Below are 23,531 nucleotides of genomic sequence, written 5' to 3'. Positions count from 1 at the left end.
CTTTTCATGCATTTGTTTGCGTCCTAACCCACTCTCTAATTTCCTCGTAAGCGTTATTTATTGTTTAATAACTGTCTTGTTTTCTTCTTAATACCTGACTGCAGCGCTGCTAACTGATTATCTTGTCCTCGTCGCATTTCAGCGCAAACCCCCCCCTACCACTCACGGATTACAATGCAAAGGATTTTGGAGGTTTGGGTCACCTTGGTGACAGTTTCTGCGCTTACCAAATGTGTCTTTGGGGGATACGGGTTCAGCATGTTTGCTGCACAGTCTTCCCCTCCGGACCCGTGCTATGACGAGAACGGGAATCCTCGGAGATGCATCCCCGACTTTGTCAACTCTGCTTTTGGGAAAGACGTGCGCGTGTCCAGCACCTGCGGCACTCCGGCCGCCCGCTACTGTGTGGTGACCGAGAAAGGAGAGGAGAGGAGTAGGGACTGTCACACGTGCGACTCCGGAGATCCCAAAAAGTCCCATCCACCTGCCTATCTGACAGACCTCAACAACCCTCACAACCTCACCTGCTGGCAGTCTGAAAACTACGTGCAGTATCCGCAGAACGTCACTCTCACCTTGTCCTTGGGTAAAAAGTTTGAGGTCACCTATGTGAGCTTGCAGTTCTGCTCGCCCAGACCTGAGTCCATGGCGATCTACAAGTCCATGGACTATGGCAAATCGTGGGTACCTTTTCAGTTTTATTCCACTCAGTGCAAGAAGATGTACAACCGGCAGAACAGGGCAGCAATTACAAAGCAGAACGAGCAAGAGGCGATCTGCACGGACTCCCACACAGACATGCACCCGCTGACAGGTGGGCTCATAGCCTTCAGCACGCTGGACGGCAGACCGTCGGCACACGACTTCGATAACTCTCCGGTGCTTCAGGACTGGGTGACGGCCACGGACATCAAGGTGATCTTCAGCCGGCTTCACACATTCGGAGACGAGAACGAGGACGACTCCGAGCTGGCCCGCGATTCCTACTTTTACGCAGTGTCGGACCTGCAGGTCGGAGGACGGTGCAAGTGCAACGGGCACGCTTCAAAGTGCGTCAAGGACAGAGAGGGGAATCTGGTTTGCGAGTGCAAACACAACACGGCGGGACCGGAGTGCGACAGGTGCAAACCTTTCCACTACGACCGACCCTGGCAGCGCGCCACGGTTAGAGAAGCCAACGAATGTGTCGGTAAGGGATCCCCTGTTTTCCCCTTTACTCTGGAAATATTTAAGCATTTATCAGTACCACAATAATCGTAATGAGTGTTGTTATCAGTTTTTTCTGCTGTAACACACGCACACACACACACCTACACACACACACACACACACAATTAATTCTAGCCAGGTTTAGCCATTCGTTTGCCTTTACTTTGGTCATTCTCACTTAGCGTAAAACACTCCCCTGATAGTCTCTCCAATTTAAAATATCATTTTGCGCCTAAGTCTAAAATGCGTACTTTACGCAAGGTCATATGGTAAATGGTGCTCCTTAAATTAGAAATAATTAATTTCTTTTTGGCTAAATATATTGTATTGGCGGAAAAGAGGAGGAAAAGGCCTTTATGTCAAAAACAAGCTGAAATCTCAGCACCTGCGCAGTGGAAAAACCCTCAAACTAAAACGCCTATATCTTCAAAATACTTTCTTGAAAATTAACCAACTTATTGGTGAATTATTATCATTTATATAGGTATTTATTATACTTTTTATATCTCCTAAACCAAATAAACAGTTTTTGAAACGACCACAGGAAAAAAAAGCAAGATCTATTTTCAGTAGAAATTTGGACTAATTGCTGTTTCAGCAAATTAAAGATTTCGCCAATTTAGTTTGAAAAAAAAAATACAAATTACGCTAAAAGAAACCAATGATTTCTAGGAGGCAGGTGCGCCACCGTGAAATAAAGAAAAAAAAAAATCTTTTTCTGTTGTTTCCCAACTTTCACATCCTCCATATCAGTTCTGCAAAAACGCACTTTGTCAACCTTTGATCTTTATCAACATCCACAATAAATCCACGAATAGCAAAGAAAAGGCAGGAAGTCGTTTCAGTAAACAAAGTGCGCCTGCCCAAATGCGTGACTGCGTTTTGCCCCGCGTGTTTCCGACTGTAGTAGCAGCTCTAATAGGAAAGGAAACATTGCAGCTGCACAGATACACTGCAGGGGCGTGTTGTGTTTCCATAAGCAGGTGCTATTACAGATTGGACGGGCGATTAGGGCGGTTTTATTGACATTTTTGGCACGTAGAGTATAAACTGCCACTTTAGAGGCAGTAAACTATTCAGAGAGGAGGACAAAGCGCTGGGTAATCTGAAGCCAGATCTCCCCTCTTTTTTTTTAAATTGTAGGGAGAGTGTATTTGCTGCGATGCTGATTATTTCTGAACAGAGAGCAGGAAAGTTTATATCAACAGCTTAAAGCGAAGCAAACCTGGAAATGTAACAAAGTCTCCGACACTGCCATGGTTTGCTCAACCAAACGGAACAAGTGAACAAGTTGTTCCCCTTGGCCTCCGCCTTTCGCCCTTGCAAAAGCCAGCATGTGAGTGTATTTTACTAAAACAAAAGCTTGTCACTTGTGGCATCCATCTCGCTGTCAAGGGGAGGGAGGGAGAGCCCCCTTTACACCACCAACTCACTTTTTTTTGTGCGACTGGTGTCATCAGATAATACAAAAAAAAGCCAGACTGAGCATGTCTCCCTAAGAGAAAATAATAAGGGTGTCCTGACACCTTTTGCATGAAAGAAGAAGAGCCAGGGGGAGGGGTTGTTTCCACTGAGCGCTCTGGTCCATATGGTCTGGCGGTGGGGATGCAGAGTTGTGGCGCTAATGATGTGTCTGGATTTCTCCTCCCCGCTGGAGGACATCGCGGTGCTGAGGGAAGAGAGAGAGAGCGGTTATGGGAGAGTTGGTTTCACTTATTGTTCAGGACAAAGTCAACTTCCCATGACTTTGCATGCAGGGTCGTCATCAAAAAAAAAAAAAAAAAAAAAAGAAAAGAAAAGAAAAGAAAAGAAAAGTAAAGAAAAGAAAAGAAAGAAACGCATTTACGTTGGCAGCAGCATTCCTATCAGCTGGAGGTGAACGACTGACAAATTTGACCATAAAACAAGAGGGGCACGGGTCCCCCCCCCCCCTCCTGCTCTTTCCCCCCTCTCACTCTCACCCCGTGGAATGCGTTTGGCCACCCAGCGTTTCTTCATAACTTCCATATGAAGGGAACGTCAACTTTTACAAGGAGACATCGAACGGCTGCAAGAAACCCCCCCAGGACATTCAAAATTACAGTAAAGAGACTGAAAAAAGATTAGAGCGAGACTCAAACTGTCTCTCTATAGTCACGAGTTTTTTTGGGGGGTTTTTTTTGCACATATTTTATATTAGAAATAAAAAATGCATCATTTATTTTGGTATTGCATTTTCTCGCATAGTTGTTTTTAATCATCTTATTATAAATGGGAATATTTTGCATGTTGGGCAAAAGTATCCACTTCTTTTAAATCTCCGTGCGGCCCGCAGCTATCCGGAGTCATTTAGGTGCCTTTACTATGCGCGACCTTTCAAAACTCTTTGAAACTTTCACCCAATCAAACAGAAAAGGTAAGCAAGTAAAAGAGACGGCCGTGAAAACAAAACCACGCAGGCGCTGCTCTCAAAACCGTGCCGTGGAAAGTAAAATAAATGTGATTTCAAGTCTGACAAAAGCTCTGCAAATCATTTAAATCCGCAATTCATTTTTTAAAAGTGTGTTACACGTTAAAAACTGCAGCATCTATAGTTTTTCTCCCAAAAAACATTTTTATTGCGAGCTCTCTGTTTTTTAATTACGTAACAAACACTACAGGAGCCACACACACACACACGCACACACACACACACACACACACACACACACACACACACACACACACACACACACACACAGCTCGGTGCTTGTTTAATTACTCAGTGCGTGATGATATTTGACCGCGAGCCATAAAGGAATGCATAATGTTGGGAAACGCGCACATATGGTGACACATCAGGCTCTCATGTCCCAGGCAGCTGCTTCATATTCTCTCCGTGTTCCGCGTATATGGCGCTCTGACCCCTGACAGTCAGGCCCCTGCTCCTCTCCGGCCTGAGTGACTGATGGGCTGTGAAGGTGGGGGTGGGGGAGGGGGGGTGTACTGTGGGAAACTTTGGCTTGCCAAGTGGGTTTCGAGACGAGATGAAGATGGTCCCCTCACTCATACGTGTAATTTTGCACTCGTTCGATTTATGCTTTTGCTTTTGCTGTCGCCCTGCCGTGTGATGCTCGGCTTTTCTTTCTTTTTCTTTTTCTTTTTTTTATAACCTCCGGACAGCTGGAGGTGCAGTCAGTCTCATACAATTTTGAGGTGCATTTTCCTGTAGCTGCTTTTATGTATCTCTAAGCGTAAGAAAAAAAAGTGTTTGTAGGAGAGATTCCATCGAGCAAGCCTGTAGTGTAGAAAACGGCGTCAGGCATTCATTAAACCTACACAGATATCTTTGTGAGGAAGAGCCAACCTATTTGCCACCCACAAGGCAGCTGAATTAGGATGTGATTGTATCAGACGGCTGCTGGCTGACTCTGCCAGTACACTCTGTAATAAAGAATCTAAATGCACGTTCACGTATCTTTAAAGAGCCGCCGGGTTTGACGGTAAATATGACAGAAGAATTCAAATCAATGCTACAGCTGCCTTTGAAGTGGCTTCTTCTGGTCACATGTATCCCAACAGTCCTCTTAAAGACACTCAAGTACTGCCAACAGCAGCACTCGTTTTTAAAAAGCCTTCATCTGAATTTTAAAATCCGTTAAAAATGGATGTTAATGTGCACTTACTGCCAGCGGAAAAGTGGATATTGTCGCACAATATTTTCATCTGGAAGAAGTGTCCGTGTTTAAGGCCATTTGCATTTGTGCAGCTGGGCTGTGCACTTGGATTCAATCGAATCAGACTTTCAGATCAGTCGGGTTATGAGTACCTTGCATGGCAGCAGTTCAGAGAGAAGAGAGGGGGGGGGGGGGGGGGGGGGGGGGGGGGGGGGGGGGGGGGGGGGGGGGGGGGGGGGGGGGGGGGGGGGGGGGGGGGGGGGGGGGGGGGGGGGGGAGGAGGGGAGGGGGGGGGGGGGGGGGGGGGGGGGGGGGGGGGAGAGGAGACACTGCTAGAGACAGAAGGGAACCAGAGCCTGGCGATACAAGGACACCGCATTTACCATGTGAGCCACTCCACATCTAAAGCCCTGCTTTCATGTTCAGTTTACCGCTGAGCCAGGATGATTTCAAATATGGCTCAGTGGCACCACAGCACCGTTTTCTGCTGACGGTGTCTGTGCCACCCGCTCCCCGCCCCTGGGATGCCAGGTTAGGCCGGGCCAGGCCTGCTCACCATCTGGGTCTCATTTCAGCTCCATAGCAGCAGCCCATGTGACGGGAGAGAAGAATTTCTGCAAAGCAATGATGTCATAGGTTTCCTTGTAATAGAAGCTGCATTTGGGTCCCTTCGCTCTCCCTCTCGTCTCCCCCCCCCCCCCCCCCCCCCATTATTATCTGGCCTGTAGCTGTGTGGCAATGCCAGGGGGCACAGAGTCAGCCCTTTCTGTTGAATTTGGAAGCTGAGACATATTTGTGTGAGTGTGCATGTGTGTGTGTTGCGGGGTAGAGTGAATTTTCTTTCAAAATTTTTTAAGGCAACAATAGCCAGAGGTGACCGCTATTTTTGGGCTTGTTGTTCTTTTGATGGGTTTCATATTTAAATACGCCGTCTTAACAAGCAGGCACAATGCACACTGTGTTTGCAGATGATCAGACAGGAAGGTTTTTAAGTCCCTCTGATAATAAGTGAAAATAAGCGTTCATAAACAACACTGGCGAGGAATCGGGGTAGCTTTAATAGGGATAATGATAATAAAAAACAAAGTAAATGTTTGAGTGAGCGACATGCTCCTGTTGTGGGCTGTAAATGATCGCAGGAGGAACAGTCTTTCTCCCCTGGGTTTGAAACAACCTTCTCTGCGCCGCGCAGTCTACAACAACAGTCTAAAGCAGACTCAACAACAGCAAAGCAAAGTGTCTTTAATAAAGGTGGAATAATGAGAAGAAAATAGAAAGACATGTTCAATAAAAAGCAGTTAATAGGAAACAGGTGTGCTGCAGGTGAGGAAACACTCGGGAACATTTCTGGCACTGCAGCAGCGTGGAAAGTCAGACACCCTTGACAGAGTCCAACCGGGACCGGACCGCCAGGCCGCCGGACTGACGAGTCTCAGTCATGTAGAACTTGTCAGCGCTGCACGGCTGCAGCTCGGAGGCGCACAGGGAGGAAATCTCAAACGGGGTGACCGACGGGAGAGAAAATTGCAGGCAGTAATAAAGCAATTTATTTCAATTAGTAAAATCAAATGTGAAGCAGACCCGCCTGTGCTTTCCTTATGAATATGAAAAAAAAACTTTAAAAAACGGCACAGCTCAAATGACGGACTCCTCTGGGGTCGACCCTAGCAGGAAAACTGGAGACACTCGCTGTGGAAACTGTGACAAGAACCATTATCCATCATTTTCTTTTGTTTTTGGATCCATTTTTTTAAAGGCCACTTAACTGCGAGGTTATCTCGAATGATATTTAAACAATTCCAGATTCCTTTGGCATTTGTTGAAGGAAACCCCAAGAACTGAGATGTGACTGCGAAGAGTTAACGCTTATCAGGGCTTTGTTTGCCATATCTCATCATATATGATGAACTTTTTTAAAATCAGTAATTTAACTTGAAAATAAAATACCTTAGAAGCTGTATAAAAATTAATCTTCAGTAAAGAGACGTAGTTTTTCTGTTTTTGAGTCTTGGTCTGCTTTAGAGTGTTTGCACAGCACTCGTGAAGGTTGGTTCAAACCCAAAGGAAAAGGAGGTTATCCCTGGGATCATTAACAACCCACAACAGGAGCATGCTGCTCACTCCAACATTTACTTTGTTTTCTATTATTATCATAACCATATCATTATGGTTATTCCGCACCAATGCCTTGTTTATGGGCACCTCACTTACTATCAGAGGGGGTTGAACCCCTTGTTAAAGAAAGCCTGTCCTATCAGAGCTAGAACCTTCCCACACTTATCAACATTTAAGTAAAAACAAAAGAAAGAAAAAAAATACTTTAATGATCTCAAAATGACAATAAAATAATAAAACTGCACTGAATTAGGTGGACAAATATAACTGTTAATAACAAAAAGAAAAGTAAACAGTCATTTTAAGTAATTTCATAAATAAAAGGAAAATGTTACATTTTCCAACATACTATAATTAACACTCTAAATTTTACTGTAATTTAGCCCCAGGTATATAAACATAATGGACAGTGGATGAAAGGTGGTTGTACCTCTTGGGTTTGACAAATGAAGCCAGTGCAGGAACACCTTAAATCTTCATGCATTCTCACGGCCAGCAGGGGGCGACTCCTCTGGTTGCCAAAAGCAGTCCAGCTCTATAGAGGTTTATGGGAAAACAACCCCCATTTTCTTTATGGTATGAGCTCAGCAAACACTTTCTTGATGAGTTTACTTTTAAAATCTCTAGTTTAGAGTGTTGTTTAATATCGTGTGGGGTTCATTTTGTAATTCACGAGAGTCATAAGGGAAGATAAAGCATCTTCTGTATGAGAAGCTTTTAATGAGAGGGCCGTGTCCTTCGGTTTCTCAGTAAAATCCACCCGTTGCTTGTAATGACTGGTTTCCAAAACCAGCATGTTAAATGCTTCAATGCTCAGCTTGAAGATTCACTATGCAGTGAGTGATGTCACAGTACTTCCATCCATCTCTTCTATACAGTCTGTGATAAAAGCAAAACATATTCCCTCCAAATATTTTGTATACAGTCCTTAGTCCATATTGCACATTTGCTAAAGCTATTTGTCCATGACCATAAACTTAAAAGCATGTTGTGTGGTTGATTAAAGGGAAATCAGTGTTTAGTGTATTGCACTTCATAGACCCTTCATAGACTTTTCTGCTCAGTAGGACTGCAACCTAGGTTTTTTTGTATTTAAGGCTCCATGTTAGGTGATCCTTCATGATGGATACGTAGCTGTTCCAGAAATACATCATTTAGCTCTGTCACGATCACAAGTGGAGAACAATGCTTCTGGAATTGGCCTTCGCTCTGTCGCCTCCAGTCTGTCTTGCAACATAAGCCTATGTGCCTTTGGTAAGAGGTTTCTCTGTATACAACCAAACCATAAAACAAAGAGATGTATTTGGGGGATCTCAAAAAAATCCATGCTCCGCTACAACCCAATGTCCTCTGGGTAAAGCCTGCATGTTTTGAGGATTTTGTTTTGTTGAGCTCATAATTCAACACAGACACGGCTGTTAGGAGCCAGAAAGGTTTCACTCGGGCTTTTAAGAACATACTGAAAAATCTTGTTCTGCGAAGTTGTGGATGGTGGTTTGGAGAGGTGACTCAGTGTTTCGAGAGGAGCGTGTTCACCCTCGCTTAACGCTCGTATTCTTCACTCAGGAGCTGTTGGACGCCATAACAGCAGTGTTGACTAGCACAGAACACAGAACATGCTGACACCTAGCATACAGATTGCTTTATTATACATTTTAATCCAAAAGTTTTAGCCTCTGAAGAACCACACGTAGATTTGGACACATGATGGGCTGTGAAAATGGCCCAAAATATACAGTTTCAGACAACAAGTGCAGTTCATCCAGCCGTTCTTTTCCTTTAATGGAAATTATTGCACAGTAGAGAACAAAGTTTGACTCGTGTTGCACAGGTGTCGACTTCAGCTTGTGTCTCATTGCATGACTGAACTTACAGCCAAGAGTAACCCTGGCTGAATGATTGTCTCTTAAGCTGATGCTTCACAGAAAGTATTTGACCGGTCAGTCACATGAAACAGTGCAGTGACCACAGCATAAGAGCTACTGTACTTACTGCATTTGAACAAAAACATGTTTAGATAAAGTCCACTTGGTCGGAGATGCACAAAACCCACAATTTACACCAAATAAAATACAGAAACCAGACTTGACTCATGCATGTTTGAAATATGATTTCTCATATATAGGTCTCAGCTACCACACAATTCATCCAAAGCATCAAATTGGCAGATATCGTTGGTGGCTTGAAGTCCTGTAGATCAAAGACACACAAACCTCTATTAAAAAGGGCAACAAATTTGTTCAGTGCAAACAACATAATTTTAAATACAAGTGAACCATATGCCACTGTCAGACAGGTGCCTGTTAACAAAAAACTTAAATATTTTCACTTAACTGGAGAGAATTTTGTGTTTTTGTTCTCTTTCCGCTGTCAACTCTCATCTTTCAAAATAAAAGCACCCACTTCAAAATAAAACCAGCAAGATGGATTAAAATCAAACTTCAGAAAATTCGCAGCAAAATGGACAAACATGAAAAACAAGACAAGACATCAACTATGTTAAAACAAATGACATATGTCAAACTAACTTTAATTTTATTATCCTCCCAGGTTGTCAGCTATGACCCTTCAATGGCCTCCTATTTATGATCAGACATATATAAATTTCAGACTTGATCGGTAGGTCACTGCATGACATACTCCTACTTAGACTCCAATTACACTCACTTTCAGATCCTAAATAATATTATGATTATTATTATTTTAATTCTTCTATTTATTTGACAACAGACCACAGTGTCAGTGCCACAAGGTGAATAACGAAGACAGCTCTGAGTGTTTATTTGTCTTCATTCTTGCTCACGTAGCCGAGATGAAATGGACGCACATGTTTGTGCGAATGTGCGGATGCTCGACTCTTTGTGTCCATCGTCTGTCTACACGGAGCTGACTGGGGCTTCCAGGGTGGCATCGAGACCACCTAGTGCGTGCACATCGAGCCCCTTTGAGGCGCTGAAGCAGTGCAGCCTGGGAATGATTAATGGGCCAGCGGAGTGACACGCTCCGCAGCTCAGCTTCAGACCCCCAGCCAGCTCCCCTGCTGTGCCGCCACCCGACACAGCCAGCTCAGTGACAACGCCGCTTGTACGACCACACACAACACGCTTCCTCGGTGTCACTTACCCAACTTTCCCTCGGTGCCACCTCCCCCCAACCTCTCCACTAAAAAAAGCATTAAGCAGCTCCACTGTGGAGGAAACGCTAAGCTCCTTTAGCTGGTACCATCCTTCCTGCTGCGCTGTCAACACAGGCGTCTTTTTACTGGAAGACAAAGGCAACAAGTGACAACCGGCTCAGTTATAGATGCCTAACACGTATGGTCATCTGCAAAATGTCTTGAACCCTACTAGAATAGCATTGATAGTAAGTCTTTACTACAGTTTTATGGGAAACCGTCATTAGTTTAGGCCTCACAGTGTGTGTGCCTGATCTCAATAACATCATGTAAATTAAACGTGTCTGCTGTTTAAACCTTCACCACGCATTAGAAATTCCAGCTGCTAACTGCCTCACACCTCTTTTCACTAACAGCAACTTCACTTTTAAACAAAGGATAGACATAATATGCCGGCCTCAAAGAGGAAATAGAGCTGCTGCTCCCGCTTACATATTTATTTTTCCATATAACCTCTGCGGAGGCGTCTCCAAGTGGCCCTGTTGCTCCATAATGGATTTCTACATCCTCCTGTGCTCTGGCCTCATCTCTCACATACCCCAGTGACCAATTCTTCTCTGAAAGAGAATGAGGAACCACTTATTGGATTTGAGGGGATATCCAGCAGGATAGATAGAGAACAGGAAAATTCTCTGGCTACCAGACATTGTTCCCTAAATGACTATAAATATCCTAGGGTTCCACATCTGCTCAAAGGCGGGAAAACCTGGGGATTCATCAGCAGGAACTCTCCCTCTGCTCACTGTGTGTGTGTGTGTGTGTGTGTGTGTGTGTGTGTGTGTGTGTGTGTGTGTGTGTGTGTGTGTGTGTGTGTGTGACTGACACAGACTGCTTTAGCAGCCTGGGAGCAAGGAATCATCCACAGGCAGAGGATTAAGTAGCCTTCCAGTCTCCTGTAACTCTTCCAGTTTGAGTGGGCATGCAGACTGTTCCCATCCTCCTCTTATCTCTTGTTCAGGTCGTCACAGCTACCGTGGGGCAGATGGCTCACGATGCCTTAACAGGCTCAAGCCAAACAGTAGAAAGTGATTTCCTTCCTCTCCTGATTCGTCTGAGACATATAACAGGCGGTTTCCTTCCATCTCTGCTCACAGGAAAACCTCAGGCGCTGACTGTGCGATCTAAACTCAGGCAATGCCGAACAGCCTATAGCCTGCAAACACCTACGTGTGTTTATTTACACGGATAGCGAGGCAGTTTCTCATGATAGGGAGTTTGAGATAACGCCTTGTATCTGGTTCCCACTTATACAGGCATTTGGGAAAAATGACCTCAGAACAGAGAAACCAAACACCATGTTAGATTTGACCGTGACATACAACTGGTGCAGTACCTGGGCTCTGTTACGGCACCATTTTTGTCTTTTGGCACTAAACATAAGATTTTAAAGAAGTCACAGAAGTGGCTGCAAGGTTTCTATTTATTTATTTAAAAATGCATAAAAAAGACTTAATGTAGACACTGATGCAACAGTGCTTGCTGAGAAGTTACAGTCTGTTTGATCTCACAGCTGTGCTTGCTCAGATTTTGATCTGAACATTACAGATTTCAAAATCAAAATTGAAACTAAACAAAAAACACAAACTGAGTAGATTCTTAGACTGACCTGAGGTTACCAGACCTCTGTGCTCGCTCATTATCTCTACTAGCAGATTGTGCATTCGCCAAAAAAAAACCCAACAGAAAAAAATGTTAGCATTCCTATTGCATTGTGGGTAATGTGCATATACAGTGAGGCCGAGATCAGAGAGAGGCCGAAATCATAAATATTTAACCCTGTTTTATATACAGTCATTAGCCTCTGGAGCTAGAAATGAAGCCAGAGCCAAACACTGTAGTTCCTAGAATGACCACTTGAGGCTGGCTTCTGAAGTGAGTCAATCTTCATAGACTCCAGTATTAAAATGCTCAACTTCTGAGCTGAAATGAAAATGAACATGTTTAAATTCTTCTAGAAAAAAGGGTCTTGGTCTTGGTAGCTAATTTTTAAGTTAACGGTATAGGATAGAGGGAGTAAATTTTTATATAACCTTTAAATGGTACCCGTCCGTGAGTCGTTTGGTATTGGGCTGCGAGAGTTGATGCTTGGGTGTGAAATTTTTGGTTTTCAGGGTTTTTATTGGTTTTTAGTGCCATTTTTTTTAATCGTTAACTTAGTTTCCCTGGGTCTTTTCCCGTGTGTTATGAATAAGTCTTCTTTTTTTGGGTACCCGTACTGTTTTATTATGTTGTATTTATCCGCGACACCTTAAAGGCTGGTCCGTGAAAATATTCTCGGACATAAACCGGTCCGTGGCGCAAAAATTGTTTGGGGACCGCTGGCTTAAAGGTTGGATTATTTGGACCATATCTGATTTGAATGACAGGTGGGTACCAAATCAGCACCTGTAGTCACTTACCATCAGCTAGGCCACATATTTAAGGTACAGAACTGGACCTATTAACCAATGATGTTATCTTTTAATGCAGTTATTTGAAAAAAAAATCAGATGTAATTGCAGTAATTGCACTAACAACTAACAAAAAAACATGTGCATTGCGTTGTGTTACTAATTAGCAGGTCGGCATAATGTAACTAGAACAGCTATGCAATCTGTGCGTGCACCTTGACGACCCCACTTGCTAGCTTTAGCAAGTTGGGTCAAGTCTCGTTAGTTCTTGTTCAAAACAAAACAACAACAATGATAAAAACAAACAACAAAAGACACTATAATCAAGGATTCAAAAAGAGCCATTTTAAACTAGCAGTTGACGTTACTGTGGCCATCTTTCACATACAGTCTTTGGCCTGTGACTCTGTTGTTATGGCAGGTTTTTGCAAAATGATTTGCAAAAATAAGGGTCACATCCCTTTAAACAGTAAAATGATATATTAGTAATAAACCAGGCAGGTCTTACTGACAGCTGAGGCCTTTGTACTGCATTTGTTTTACTCATTACTCCAGTAAGGTTCAGGTTCACTGAACATTGCCGCTAAGATTTCCTCAGTTAACGTGCCTCAGGAAGACACCAAGCCTTTTCCTCTTCACTCAGTACCATGTCCTGGAAGCCACCTAGCAACCAGGACAAACTTTGGGACAAAATGTACACAGCAGTAACAAAATTCCTGTGACTTCTCAGTGTTTCCATAAAAGCAACCATTAACCATTATTTTCCTAATTTCCCCCCTCTCCTATCTGAAGAAATGCTGTGAATGCTGTTCAAACTCTAAGAGTTTTCCTAAGTTGGTGTACAGCTTTCCTTCACAGCTTCTTTGACTTGTAAAGAGTTTACACACCACTGTGTGCAAAAACTCCACAAATGTCTCAGTGAATTGAATGAAAACTGAAAAACAATTGCACTTAAGCTTTATCTTTGATAGCTAGGACAGGGGGTTAAATGTGCAATCTAAAATACACAGGAGAGACATTTTTGAGATGGGAATGTGGCCAGTTATAAATAGGCCTTTGGAGAAAAGTGAAGAAAAGCACAATAAACATGCCACAAGAACGATGGATTGTCACCTCAGCATTATTATTTACAGCCTAGTGGCTTCCTGCCTCTTCCTCCCTTATTCCCTCTGCACGGGTGAACACCGTGGAGCTGCCGTGTGCCGGAGTGTTAAAATAACCATCTTGCTCTGTGGGGGAGATTTGGACCTCAGCCTAACACTGGAGTCCTGCAGCAGGACTGTTTAGGACAGGTTTAGTCTGGAGAATACCTCTTATGACCACAAGCTCAATTAGGCTCGATTCATGTAATGCCAGGTTTACTGTAAATACAAGCCGTGAGCTGGAGGAAACTATTCAGGCCGGCCTCAGTTCGGTGATTACAGTTAGGATAAGTGGGTGATTTTCAAATGTCTCCCTATTGTATCAACACTAAACCACAATTCCTATAATCCAAAATTACTCACAAGACACAATGAATAAGAACTATAGGCTGCAGTAATCTAGACAAAGGACAAAATAAGTACAAAGCTTGTGGTGCCACAAAGGCCACACTGCTCCAAAGTCTTATCCTACGTCATGCCCTGTTCCAACCAGCTAGCTTTGTGACTCAACTTCAGTGACGGAGAACTTTTAAGATCTTGGTAATGACATGGAGAAGAAAGGTTTGACAAAGGTATATGGGCTTACAGCGATAATGTATGATGTAGGAAATCTGGCAAATGTTAAGAAATTAGTAACAATTTTCTAAAAAAAATTAAACACTGACTCCTGATCAGATCCCACTGCTTGGTTATGCAGGTTAAAAATGGAAAAGTAATTTTAACTCCATATACTCTGGCCTACAGTACCGTGCAAAAGTCTTGAACCACCAGCGTGACCTTAAGAAATTTGAGGAAACTGGGAAACTGGATAAGTGGAGGACAAAAGAAGAAGTGGCAGCTTTAATCTACAGCCGATGAACAGTAACTGAAAATCATGTCATTAAAAAATAGGAAACAAATCCAACAAAGACCAGAAACAGGACCTGAGAGATGCAGATGAACCTTCAATGGAAGGAAGAGGAAGAAACAGCAAAAAAAAGTCTGAGGCATGCATACTAACTCACAAACTAGAATGGAAATGAGTAGCAACACGTCTTATGGAGTGAATTTGAAATCTTTGGTTCAAATGATCATCAATATGTATGAATGAGAGGGATCAGGCGAGGCGTTACAACAGTGAGTGTCTACAGCCATCTGTGAAACATGAGGCTCTGTCAAGGTTTTGGCTGCATTTCATTCAGTTGTGTTTGAGATCTTGTTTAAATTGATGGAAATATGAACACAGGAAAGTAATATCAGATTTTGATCCACTATGCAGTACCATCTGACTGCCAGCAGCTTAATTTTTCATCATTACAATAACACGGTAGAAGCATACCTGGATAGAAAAACACACAGTGGAACAGCCTAGACCTCAACATTAAATGGTGTAAAGAGCTACTGAAGTAATGGATGAACAGTTAAAAAAGCTGGGCACAGTGGTGTTATAGCATTTAGATGCAATCCACATACAATAACCATATAAGCTTCCTTTAGAGACAGAATGGGGGGAACAGAATTTGCTTATCAAGCTTAATAACCTTAATGACCTTTTCATCACCTCTCCCATAAACTTGAGGAAGGAAAGGAGCAGCACTCCTGTCAGCCTGTTTCCACACCTACACTTTGGAAGCGCTCCAGTTCATAAATGAAAATATACAAGGCATCAAACAAAAACACACAGCTCTATCAGAAACTAATAAGCTTTTATGAGATTATTACTCAAGAGAATATTTCAGCAACAGTCTCAGCGGGCATTTTTAGTCAGTGACGCAGTTGTACACACACACACACACACACACACACACACACAGAGCATAAAAAAGGAAGTATTCTCCAGTGAACGCCCCGCAGTCTTGAAAAGCAGTGACAGCAGGATGTTCCGTCACCAATCCATCAGCTTTGTGCTTTAATTGGTCATTTTAAGTGCAGTTTTGTTTCCTCCAGTGGACTGCTAGGAAGCGAACCTCAAACGCGATCAAGATTTGGCTCTGCGTTAAATTTAAACACATGACCTCTGATGGTGGGAGGATCAGGTGAAAGAGAGGCCTCGACAACAGGTCTGGACATTTGAAGAAAAACTAAGAAGAAGAAGAAGAAAAAAGAGAGCTAATAGCCAGCATGTAAACACATCCTTTTACACCCACACCCACACCATCCCCTCGTGTATCTGTGTCCCATTTCATTCCAAAAGACGAGATGAAAGGCGTGACAGAAAAAACGAGTGACAAGCAACAGAGGTTCCAAGTGAGGCTGTTGCAGTTACACGGCGTATGTTCCAGCAAACTGAACTAGTGCTACGCCCACTCCCGCCTCCTCTGGACCGCTCCCAATCCTACAACAAGAGGATAAATGGGCTGAGATACACTGGCCATTATGCGTTATTATTCATAAGAGAGGGTGTGTTATCGTTGGCACCACCTAGCAGCGGCTGTTTAGAAAGGGGAGTGAATAACTCTGGTCATTACTGATTGCACAATTACAAAATGTGGCTGCTACAAAATGTCGGGTCGGTTTTGTTCAGCCCCCCTTGGAAGTAAAACGGGTCATGGCTCAGATCAGTCAGAGCTCACACACTGCAGAGAAACTGGGAAGTGCTTCATTGTGCTTTAGCACATGCAGAACACTGTGAAGGAATGCACTGAATGTTGTTAGAATAAACATTTTTTTGCGTGTGTGTTTAAGCAAGTAAAGCCAGGATAATGTCTGCAGATCAACCTGGCTGCATTAAAACCTGCAGGCAACTGCTGCTCTTTTTAAATCACCTCCAACAGGTCATTAATTGACCCACACAAATTATTACCAGCTAATCCTAAACTACACTGGCTAATGGTAAATTGCAACGAGCTGATGTCACGCTGCATTACCTAATGACATGCACTACACTGAGGAGGAGAGTGGAGCTCTGCTCTGGCCAGGCTGACTTTGGGTGGCTGTTTATGTTGAGGCAGTGCATTCCCCCGTTCGCCAGGCAACCAAACGGTTTACGAGCAGTTACTCACACAAAAGCAAGGGGCGGGCTGATTGCTCAACTAATTGATCTCCACCAGAGATCACAGAGCCGTGCTCATAAAGAGGGAGGGGGAACGCCTCCCATGACATCAGCGCATGCTGCACGGCGAGACGGGACCTGCAACTCAGGGAAAAGACTTCTTCCCACACTGAGAGATGCAGTCGGCAGAGAGTTTACACACATTTTGCAACCAATAATCAGCAGCGGGGTACTCTGCTATTAGACAAAGTGGTTGGTGGTATAATGACAACCTTATTAGAACTCCGAAATATAAAATAATATACACATAAGCTTCATGGGAAACATTTGCCATGCCACCTTCTCTTTCAGTGTTGTGCAAAAAATTTGCTTCCAAAATCTCGATTATGCCTAACACCCACGGGGAAATTCCTGTTAGGTCAGAGGCCAGCTTTAGTTGCTGAAATTCTCTTTTTTTGAGCTGACAGGTGTTCGGTGTCTTTCAGCGAGGCTGATGTGAGCCAAGAGTTTAAGCACAGATTAAAAAATCATTGTTAAATTCCATGTAGTGAAAAAAAAAATCCACTTTTCATGTGTTTTATATAAACATAGGTCATTTAATCCATTCTAGATTTTGGATTGGAGCAGCTATATGTTTTCCTTATTACACAGATATGAGAGAACAACAACTTTCAAGTGTGATAGAACTGCACAAAGACTAAGACCCAATAGCTGGGATTATTTCACATAATCCCATATTTCTTTTCTCTCTCTCTCTTTTAAACACAACCCATCAATTGATATCTGCACCGAGGCCAAAAGCAAACACAGTAATGCCGCACGTTTTCACACAGTCGAAGAAACATGCTCGGGCCTGGGCGAAGTGGCAAAGAGGGATGGCTTTAGGTAGTCTTTCATTGTGAGGATAATTCAGTTCATTAGCACCACTCATACCTTTCATCTCTTATCTGGTCCCCGGGTACAAAGTGCAACCTTGTGTTGTCTGGCAGCTCATCGGAGGTGAAAGGTGAGCTGAGCGATGGCTCATTGTGTTTCTGTGTCTGCCGCTATGGTAGCGGAGCTGTCACAACTCCTGCCAGCAAGGAGCAGATGTGTGGCTGCCAAATTAGCCGTGATGGCATCATTAGCCTGATAGCGTCTGCCCTCATAAAACCAGGCAGATGCTGCTAAGCTGTTCTGTTAGCCTTTGGCCTTCATATGGAGTGGACAGAGGTAATGGTTCTTCTCAGCTTTGCTTTTGCTGTCACAGACCATAAAATATGTGATGTAATGTTAGCTCTCTATGAAAGTGTAAAAGATGTGGTTACAGTTGTTTTCAGCCAAAAATTCAAATAGCCCAAGGCGGATAGCTTTGCATTGCCGTCACGCATGCCTAATAGGTAGCACCAAGCCAAAGTTTGCGATGAGCCATACTTAGTGTGTGAGGGACCCTGGTCCCTGAACTAGTCTGATAATGCCAACAGATTCCTAGCCACAAATCTTGACTCCTGGTCCTTATCCATATCTTGCGTTGACACTTGATGGCTGATACCCAATCACCCTGAGCGGGTAGACCACGTGGGTTGGCAACGCGGTGGAGTCGGGGGGACAAAATGAATGTGAAAACAGTCAAGTCAAGAATCCAGCAGACACTCTGTAGCCTCAGTGTGTATTTTAATGTACATCCTGCCTGGCTAGAAATGAACCAAAAAGAAGACATTTAACTGTTATTTATGTTTCTGCCACAGCATTGTCTCCAGGATCATGAATTTAACCTGATTTGTGGAACATCTCCGTGGGCTGGCACTGAAATGAGCTGTGATCATTCAGCCCCAAAGGCCACACAGGCAGTTTAGTAGCTGGGGACCAAAGAGGACATTGTGGCATATCTGAGTTTTGACCGTGCAGCTATTATCTGTCGCCAAAGCTGAAGACTTGAGAGGGAGAGAACGTTAACACGAGCTTGACCTCCTCCTTTATGTAATGTGGATGAACACAACAGTGAGTGAGAGGTGTGGATTGAACCACACATAGTGGGAATCTGTTTTTTTTCTTCAACAATCTTCTCTCAGATGCGTATTTAGTAAAAGATCACGCACTAAATGTAGCGCTATTCTTTAAAAACTGGTCAAATGATTTCTTGTATTTTAAAAGCTTCACTTTGCTATGATGCGCTCGTCACAATGTCAAGATAAATACCCAGTGAGAGGCTTGTAGCTCTGACAGTTTCCACAAATATGTCAAAGAACTGTTTCGTCCACCTTAAAAATTACGCCCCACGGCTGCAGTTTGGCTGCAGCCCAACTGGTCACAGAAGATCTAATTTTAAAAGGATTTGTTTTTCTTCCCAGTGCTGCCAAGATCTTGCTCATGGGGAATTGTAGGATCATAGTGATTTTATTTACCTCACCGTATAAAATGGCCTGAGATAAAATGACTGTGACTTGGGGCTCTATAAATAACACTTATGAATTCCTCTTATTTCATAATTAATTTGCAGCATCATCGCTGCCACAGAGACACGAGACTGAGACAAAAACTGATTTCACAAAAAAGCTAAGTTGGTGTTTGTTTGTTTTTTAAATTTCTGTTGCTTTCCCCCAAACTACCATCTACTGACTATTAAAGGAAGTGGATTTTTAAGCAATTGCAAACTTGACTTGCCACTTGGTGATTGTATGATAAACAGTGCAGTAAATCCTGTTTCTAAAATCCTGTAGTTAAGTGCATGTTGCTCTGGTTTCTTGTCCCTGGGAAAATAGATGGACTGTAATTGTGAGGATAGTTTTGATCTACAGTACTGCAAAAAAAGTCTCAAGCCATCCCTCATTTCTTTTTAGCATTTGTGTCCAACAAGCCAGACTTGCTTGTAAATTGTCTTGAACAATAGGCTTTCTGAAGGTTTTGCAGAGTTCTTCTTTGGACATTAACTGCTTTTTGACTCATTTTCAGCCCAGTATTTCTACCAGACCATTTTCAGTGGATTATTTTTATTTTTATTTTTGAACCAGCGTTGTGTGTACACATAACAAACAACTTAGCAAAGAACCAATTTTGAAGTGTATCTTGTCACAAACACGCATTCTTTGTTCCCCATTTTTAATATAAAAGCACAGTTTGACAGACATGAAATACTTTGGCATAAACAATATTCCCAAAGAGCTTTTAATCAAAAGCTTCTCTCAGCATGGTGTGCAGTGTGCCATTAGAAAATACATAGAATCAGTTCATCCAGTGAAGCCTCATCAGAAATGGTGTCACTGGAAGAGTGGAAGAAGCCATTAGTGAGGAAGGGAGACAGAGAAAGGCTGAGGTGTGCTGTATTACACAAGAACTGGACTGAACATCAGCAGCAAAAGGTCTGACGGAGTGATGAATCCACATTTAAAATATTTGGTTCAAACTTTAAATAATATGTAGAGGACAGAGGTGTAATAGTGAGTGTCCAAAAGACGGTGGAGGCTCTGTTATGTTTTGGCCCTGCATTTCAGCCAGTGGTGTTAGAGATCTTGTCAAAATGTATGGAATCACGAACACAGAAAAGTACCATCAGATTTTTGATCCACCATGCAGTAACATCTAGAAAGCATTTAATTAGGGACAGCTTCATTTTTCACAGTGACAGTGATCTCAAACACACTGCTAGTGCAGAAAAAAAAACTACCTGAATAGAAAAACAGACAATGGAACAATCGGAGATGGATTGGCCTCAACATTACTGAAACAGTGTGGGATCATCTTGACAAAGAACAGCCAACATCCAATGAAGAGCTTTGAATGTCCTTCAATAAGCCTGGAGAACTATTTCTGGAAACTACTTAAGAAAGAAAGCTGCCTAAGAGACATCAGGCTGTGTTGAAGAATAAAGGTGGTCATACCAAACAGTTTTTGCATTATATATTGTATTTCCATGTGTGTTTTGCACATCTTTCAATAAGTAACTGAACCCTTTTCCAATTTTCCTAGCAAAATATAAAGAAAGCTGCTAGAAGGATGTAGCTTGTCACTAGAAAATACAGCATGTAAGGAAATGTCTCTCCGGCTCTCCTGTGATATTGAATATCTGAATATGGAGTCTCTCCTTTTCTGTTTAATATAAATAGTATATGAGTGATAAAATGCAGCAAAATGAAGGCCGCTTTCTCATTTTTCAAACATCCTGCTACCTCCAATATGTGCCTCATTAAAACCACATCTCGAATACCAACTCCTCATGTTCCGACTCAGTTGTTTATCTCATTCATGCCATCTCCTTTTTGGCTTGATCAAAGAAAAGCAAAATCTTTAAATAATTTTCTTATTCTGATGCTTTGTTTGTTGACATAACACCAGGGTGACGGGGCAGAGGTCGTTGCGTAAACCCGATCCATATCCTGCGAGAGATTGAAATCTCCCCTTTGCAGATCCATTTGGTTCTCGTTCAGTGTTTACATTTTTTTCGGAAATCATCAAAAGCGCTCCGGAAACTTGTAAAAGGATTCATCATCTGAAGTCCTTGTTGTTGAAGTCCTTTGTTGTTGTCTTTGCCCTCATCAAATTCGCAGCTGCTGCAGCGTCGTGTGATCGAAACGTTCATTGTTTGGTGTCGTGAGTCTGGTGGAAGCGAGCCTGGAGGCAGCTGCGGGTGGGGGTGGGGGGTCGTGGATCATTTTTATGCTTTTGCATCACCGAGTAAAACGTGCTTTATTAAAGAAAGTCCACGAATTCTGTGCGACACAAGCACTGACTTTAATAACGAGTCCATTCTGGGGCCGTGGAAACTGCAACACTGTATTTATGACAAAGATTTAAGAGCTGTTCATCATCAATCATCTGCTTTTCTGCCATCCGTTTTATGCAACATGATGTGATCAACGACTCCGTGGCGTCTTTATGAGCCTTAATAGCAACGACTACTGCCAGAGAATTAAGGATAATCTCTTGGTTGCGTTATTAGAAGTGGATTTCTAGTTTTAAGCATCAGATTAGGGAATGACCTTATCTATTAAAACTACACTGCTACAGCTCTCTACAGCTCTCTACAGTATTTATATATATATATATATATATATATATATATATATATATATATATATATATATATATATATATATATATATATGTGTGTGTGTGTGTGTACACACACACACACACACAGGGGACGTGTTTGCCTATACAGCATTAAATAACATTAAAAGAAAAACTTTATGGTCAAAATATGATTCTGCTATACTGTATGTAAAATGTCATTGGCGGAAAAATCGCTATGGAAATCCTCCAAAAAGACTACTTTTTATTATAAATATTTTATAATACAGTTTTATAGTTGAGAACAATAAGCTGTAAAGAAGGGTGTAACTGTATAGCTGAAGCCATAAAATAGTTATGCACATGTTTTTTGAAATGATAAAATGTTGGGGGAACTGTAAATGTATTTTTGAGCTCCATCTAGGAATCAAAACTGTTGGAGAACCTCCTAAAAAAGCTTTCCATATAAGTATCGCTTTTCTGTGTGTTATTACTAAATGATACTACACTACTACAGAAACATAGCTGCAGAAATGAGGGAGAAAGCTAACTTATAGTGTAAGTCATTTAATACAATCTAAGTGTTACTTTTCTTTTTATAATACACATAAAGTACAGAAGCACTTCATGGATATGAATGAACTCTTGCGACTTTTCTGAAATATCACCCACATATGCGCCATAGGTGTTATGCAAGCATTGTATAAGCTCTGTGCACTGGAATCAAGTATACGTGACGCATTCGCAGTAAGTGCGCGTTTGTGTCTCCGTGTGCCCAGATCAATAAACCCACTGTTGTCTTGAAAATATGGCTCTGTAATCTGCAGCCTAAGTGCTGTCTTTCCCTGAGATCACAGACCGCCATGAGACATGAACTCTGTTTGATTTGGCGCAAGCCTCCGGCTCATCATACCAGCGACTGTACAGGATTATACACAGTGAGAGAATAATTGCTCCTGGATAAACAACAATTGCGCTGGAATTCGTTCCTTCTCCACCTCTGAAGAAGCGGCACATTCTTTTCAGCGGACACACACACACACACACACACACACGCACACACACACACACGCACACACACAGAGCGAGAGAGAGAGAAAAAATACAACCCTCGCACAACCCTCTCATACATGTTGTATGGTTAAACATCTGACACCTGTTGACAGGGTTGGTAAATTCCTGCTGCCGCCATGGCACATTTTCAAACCATCCATAACTAAATTTCATTAGAGATCATCGTGCACAGACATTTGATTGTTTCTGAAGTGTAATTTTTTCCCCCCTTGTAGACGGGACGAAAAACCGCCTCCACCGAGCTGTGGGATGCGTAATTTTCATCCAATATGCACACCCACCGGGAGCGCTTCCTTACTAACCCTGATAGATGGCACTTGAACATAAATAGATTGGAATAGCATAGCTCTAAGTAGGCCCTTGAAACCAAATGAAAGCAGACCCAGAAAAGACACATTGCCACTCTGGATGTCCAATCAAAGCAAGCAGCTGTTTTGCAGTAACCATTCTAAACTCATAGAAGATGAAGCTCTGTCCTGCAGTGTGTCTCTCTGATTGCATACAGTATGCTAGACCTAATAAAATAGCTTATTTAACCAAATTAACTAAATGTTCTTCTTTAATGAGCTGCAGTCACCCCACTGTGAACTTTTGCACCTGTTTTAGTATTAGATGGCAGCAGCATGCAGTGGAATTATTGGAGTTACTGGCCGAGATTTACCTGTGGCTGGGCTTTTCACTAACTCAGTTATTTGGCAAATGTGTGACAGATTTTATTGAGAGGCATTTGGAGCCTGCTACTGCGCACATGGCTTATTATCAGCACTCAAGCTATTGTCACTGCAGGAAAACCACTACAGTGGCAGTGTGAGCAGAGTGGGGATGTGTGGATGA

General features: G+C 42.6%; 1 protein-coding gene across 2 annotated transcripts in view; it reads left to right on the top strand.

The window, feature by feature from the left end:
* ntn1b (netrin 1b) overlaps positions 1-23,531 on the top strand; it is a 49,822-nt gene that overhangs the window by 304 nt on the left and 25,987 nt on the right. Inside the window, exon 2 of one of the 2 annotated variants that reach the window (XM_085157370.1) lies at positions 143-1,189. In XM_085157370.1, the coding sequence (XP_085013496.1) occupies positions 175-1,189 (1,015 nt within the window). In that variant the 5' untranslated portion in view covers positions 143-174. Of the gene's footprint in view, positions 1-104; positions 1,190-23,531 lie in introns of both variants that reach the window. The other variant, XM_085157369.1, reaches the window with a different exon arrangement.

The sequence above is a fragment of the Neolamprologus multifasciatus genome, chromosome 4 (assembly GCF_963576455.1).
Source record: "Neolamprologus multifasciatus chromosome 4, fNeoMul1.2, whole genome shotgun sequence".
NCBI classification, from domain to species: domain Eukaryota; kingdom Metazoa; phylum Chordata; class Actinopteri; order Cichliformes; family Cichlidae; genus Neolamprologus; species Neolamprologus multifasciatus.
Note: the sequence above shows the minus strand (reverse complement) of the source record. Positions and strands in the feature narration are given on the sequence as shown.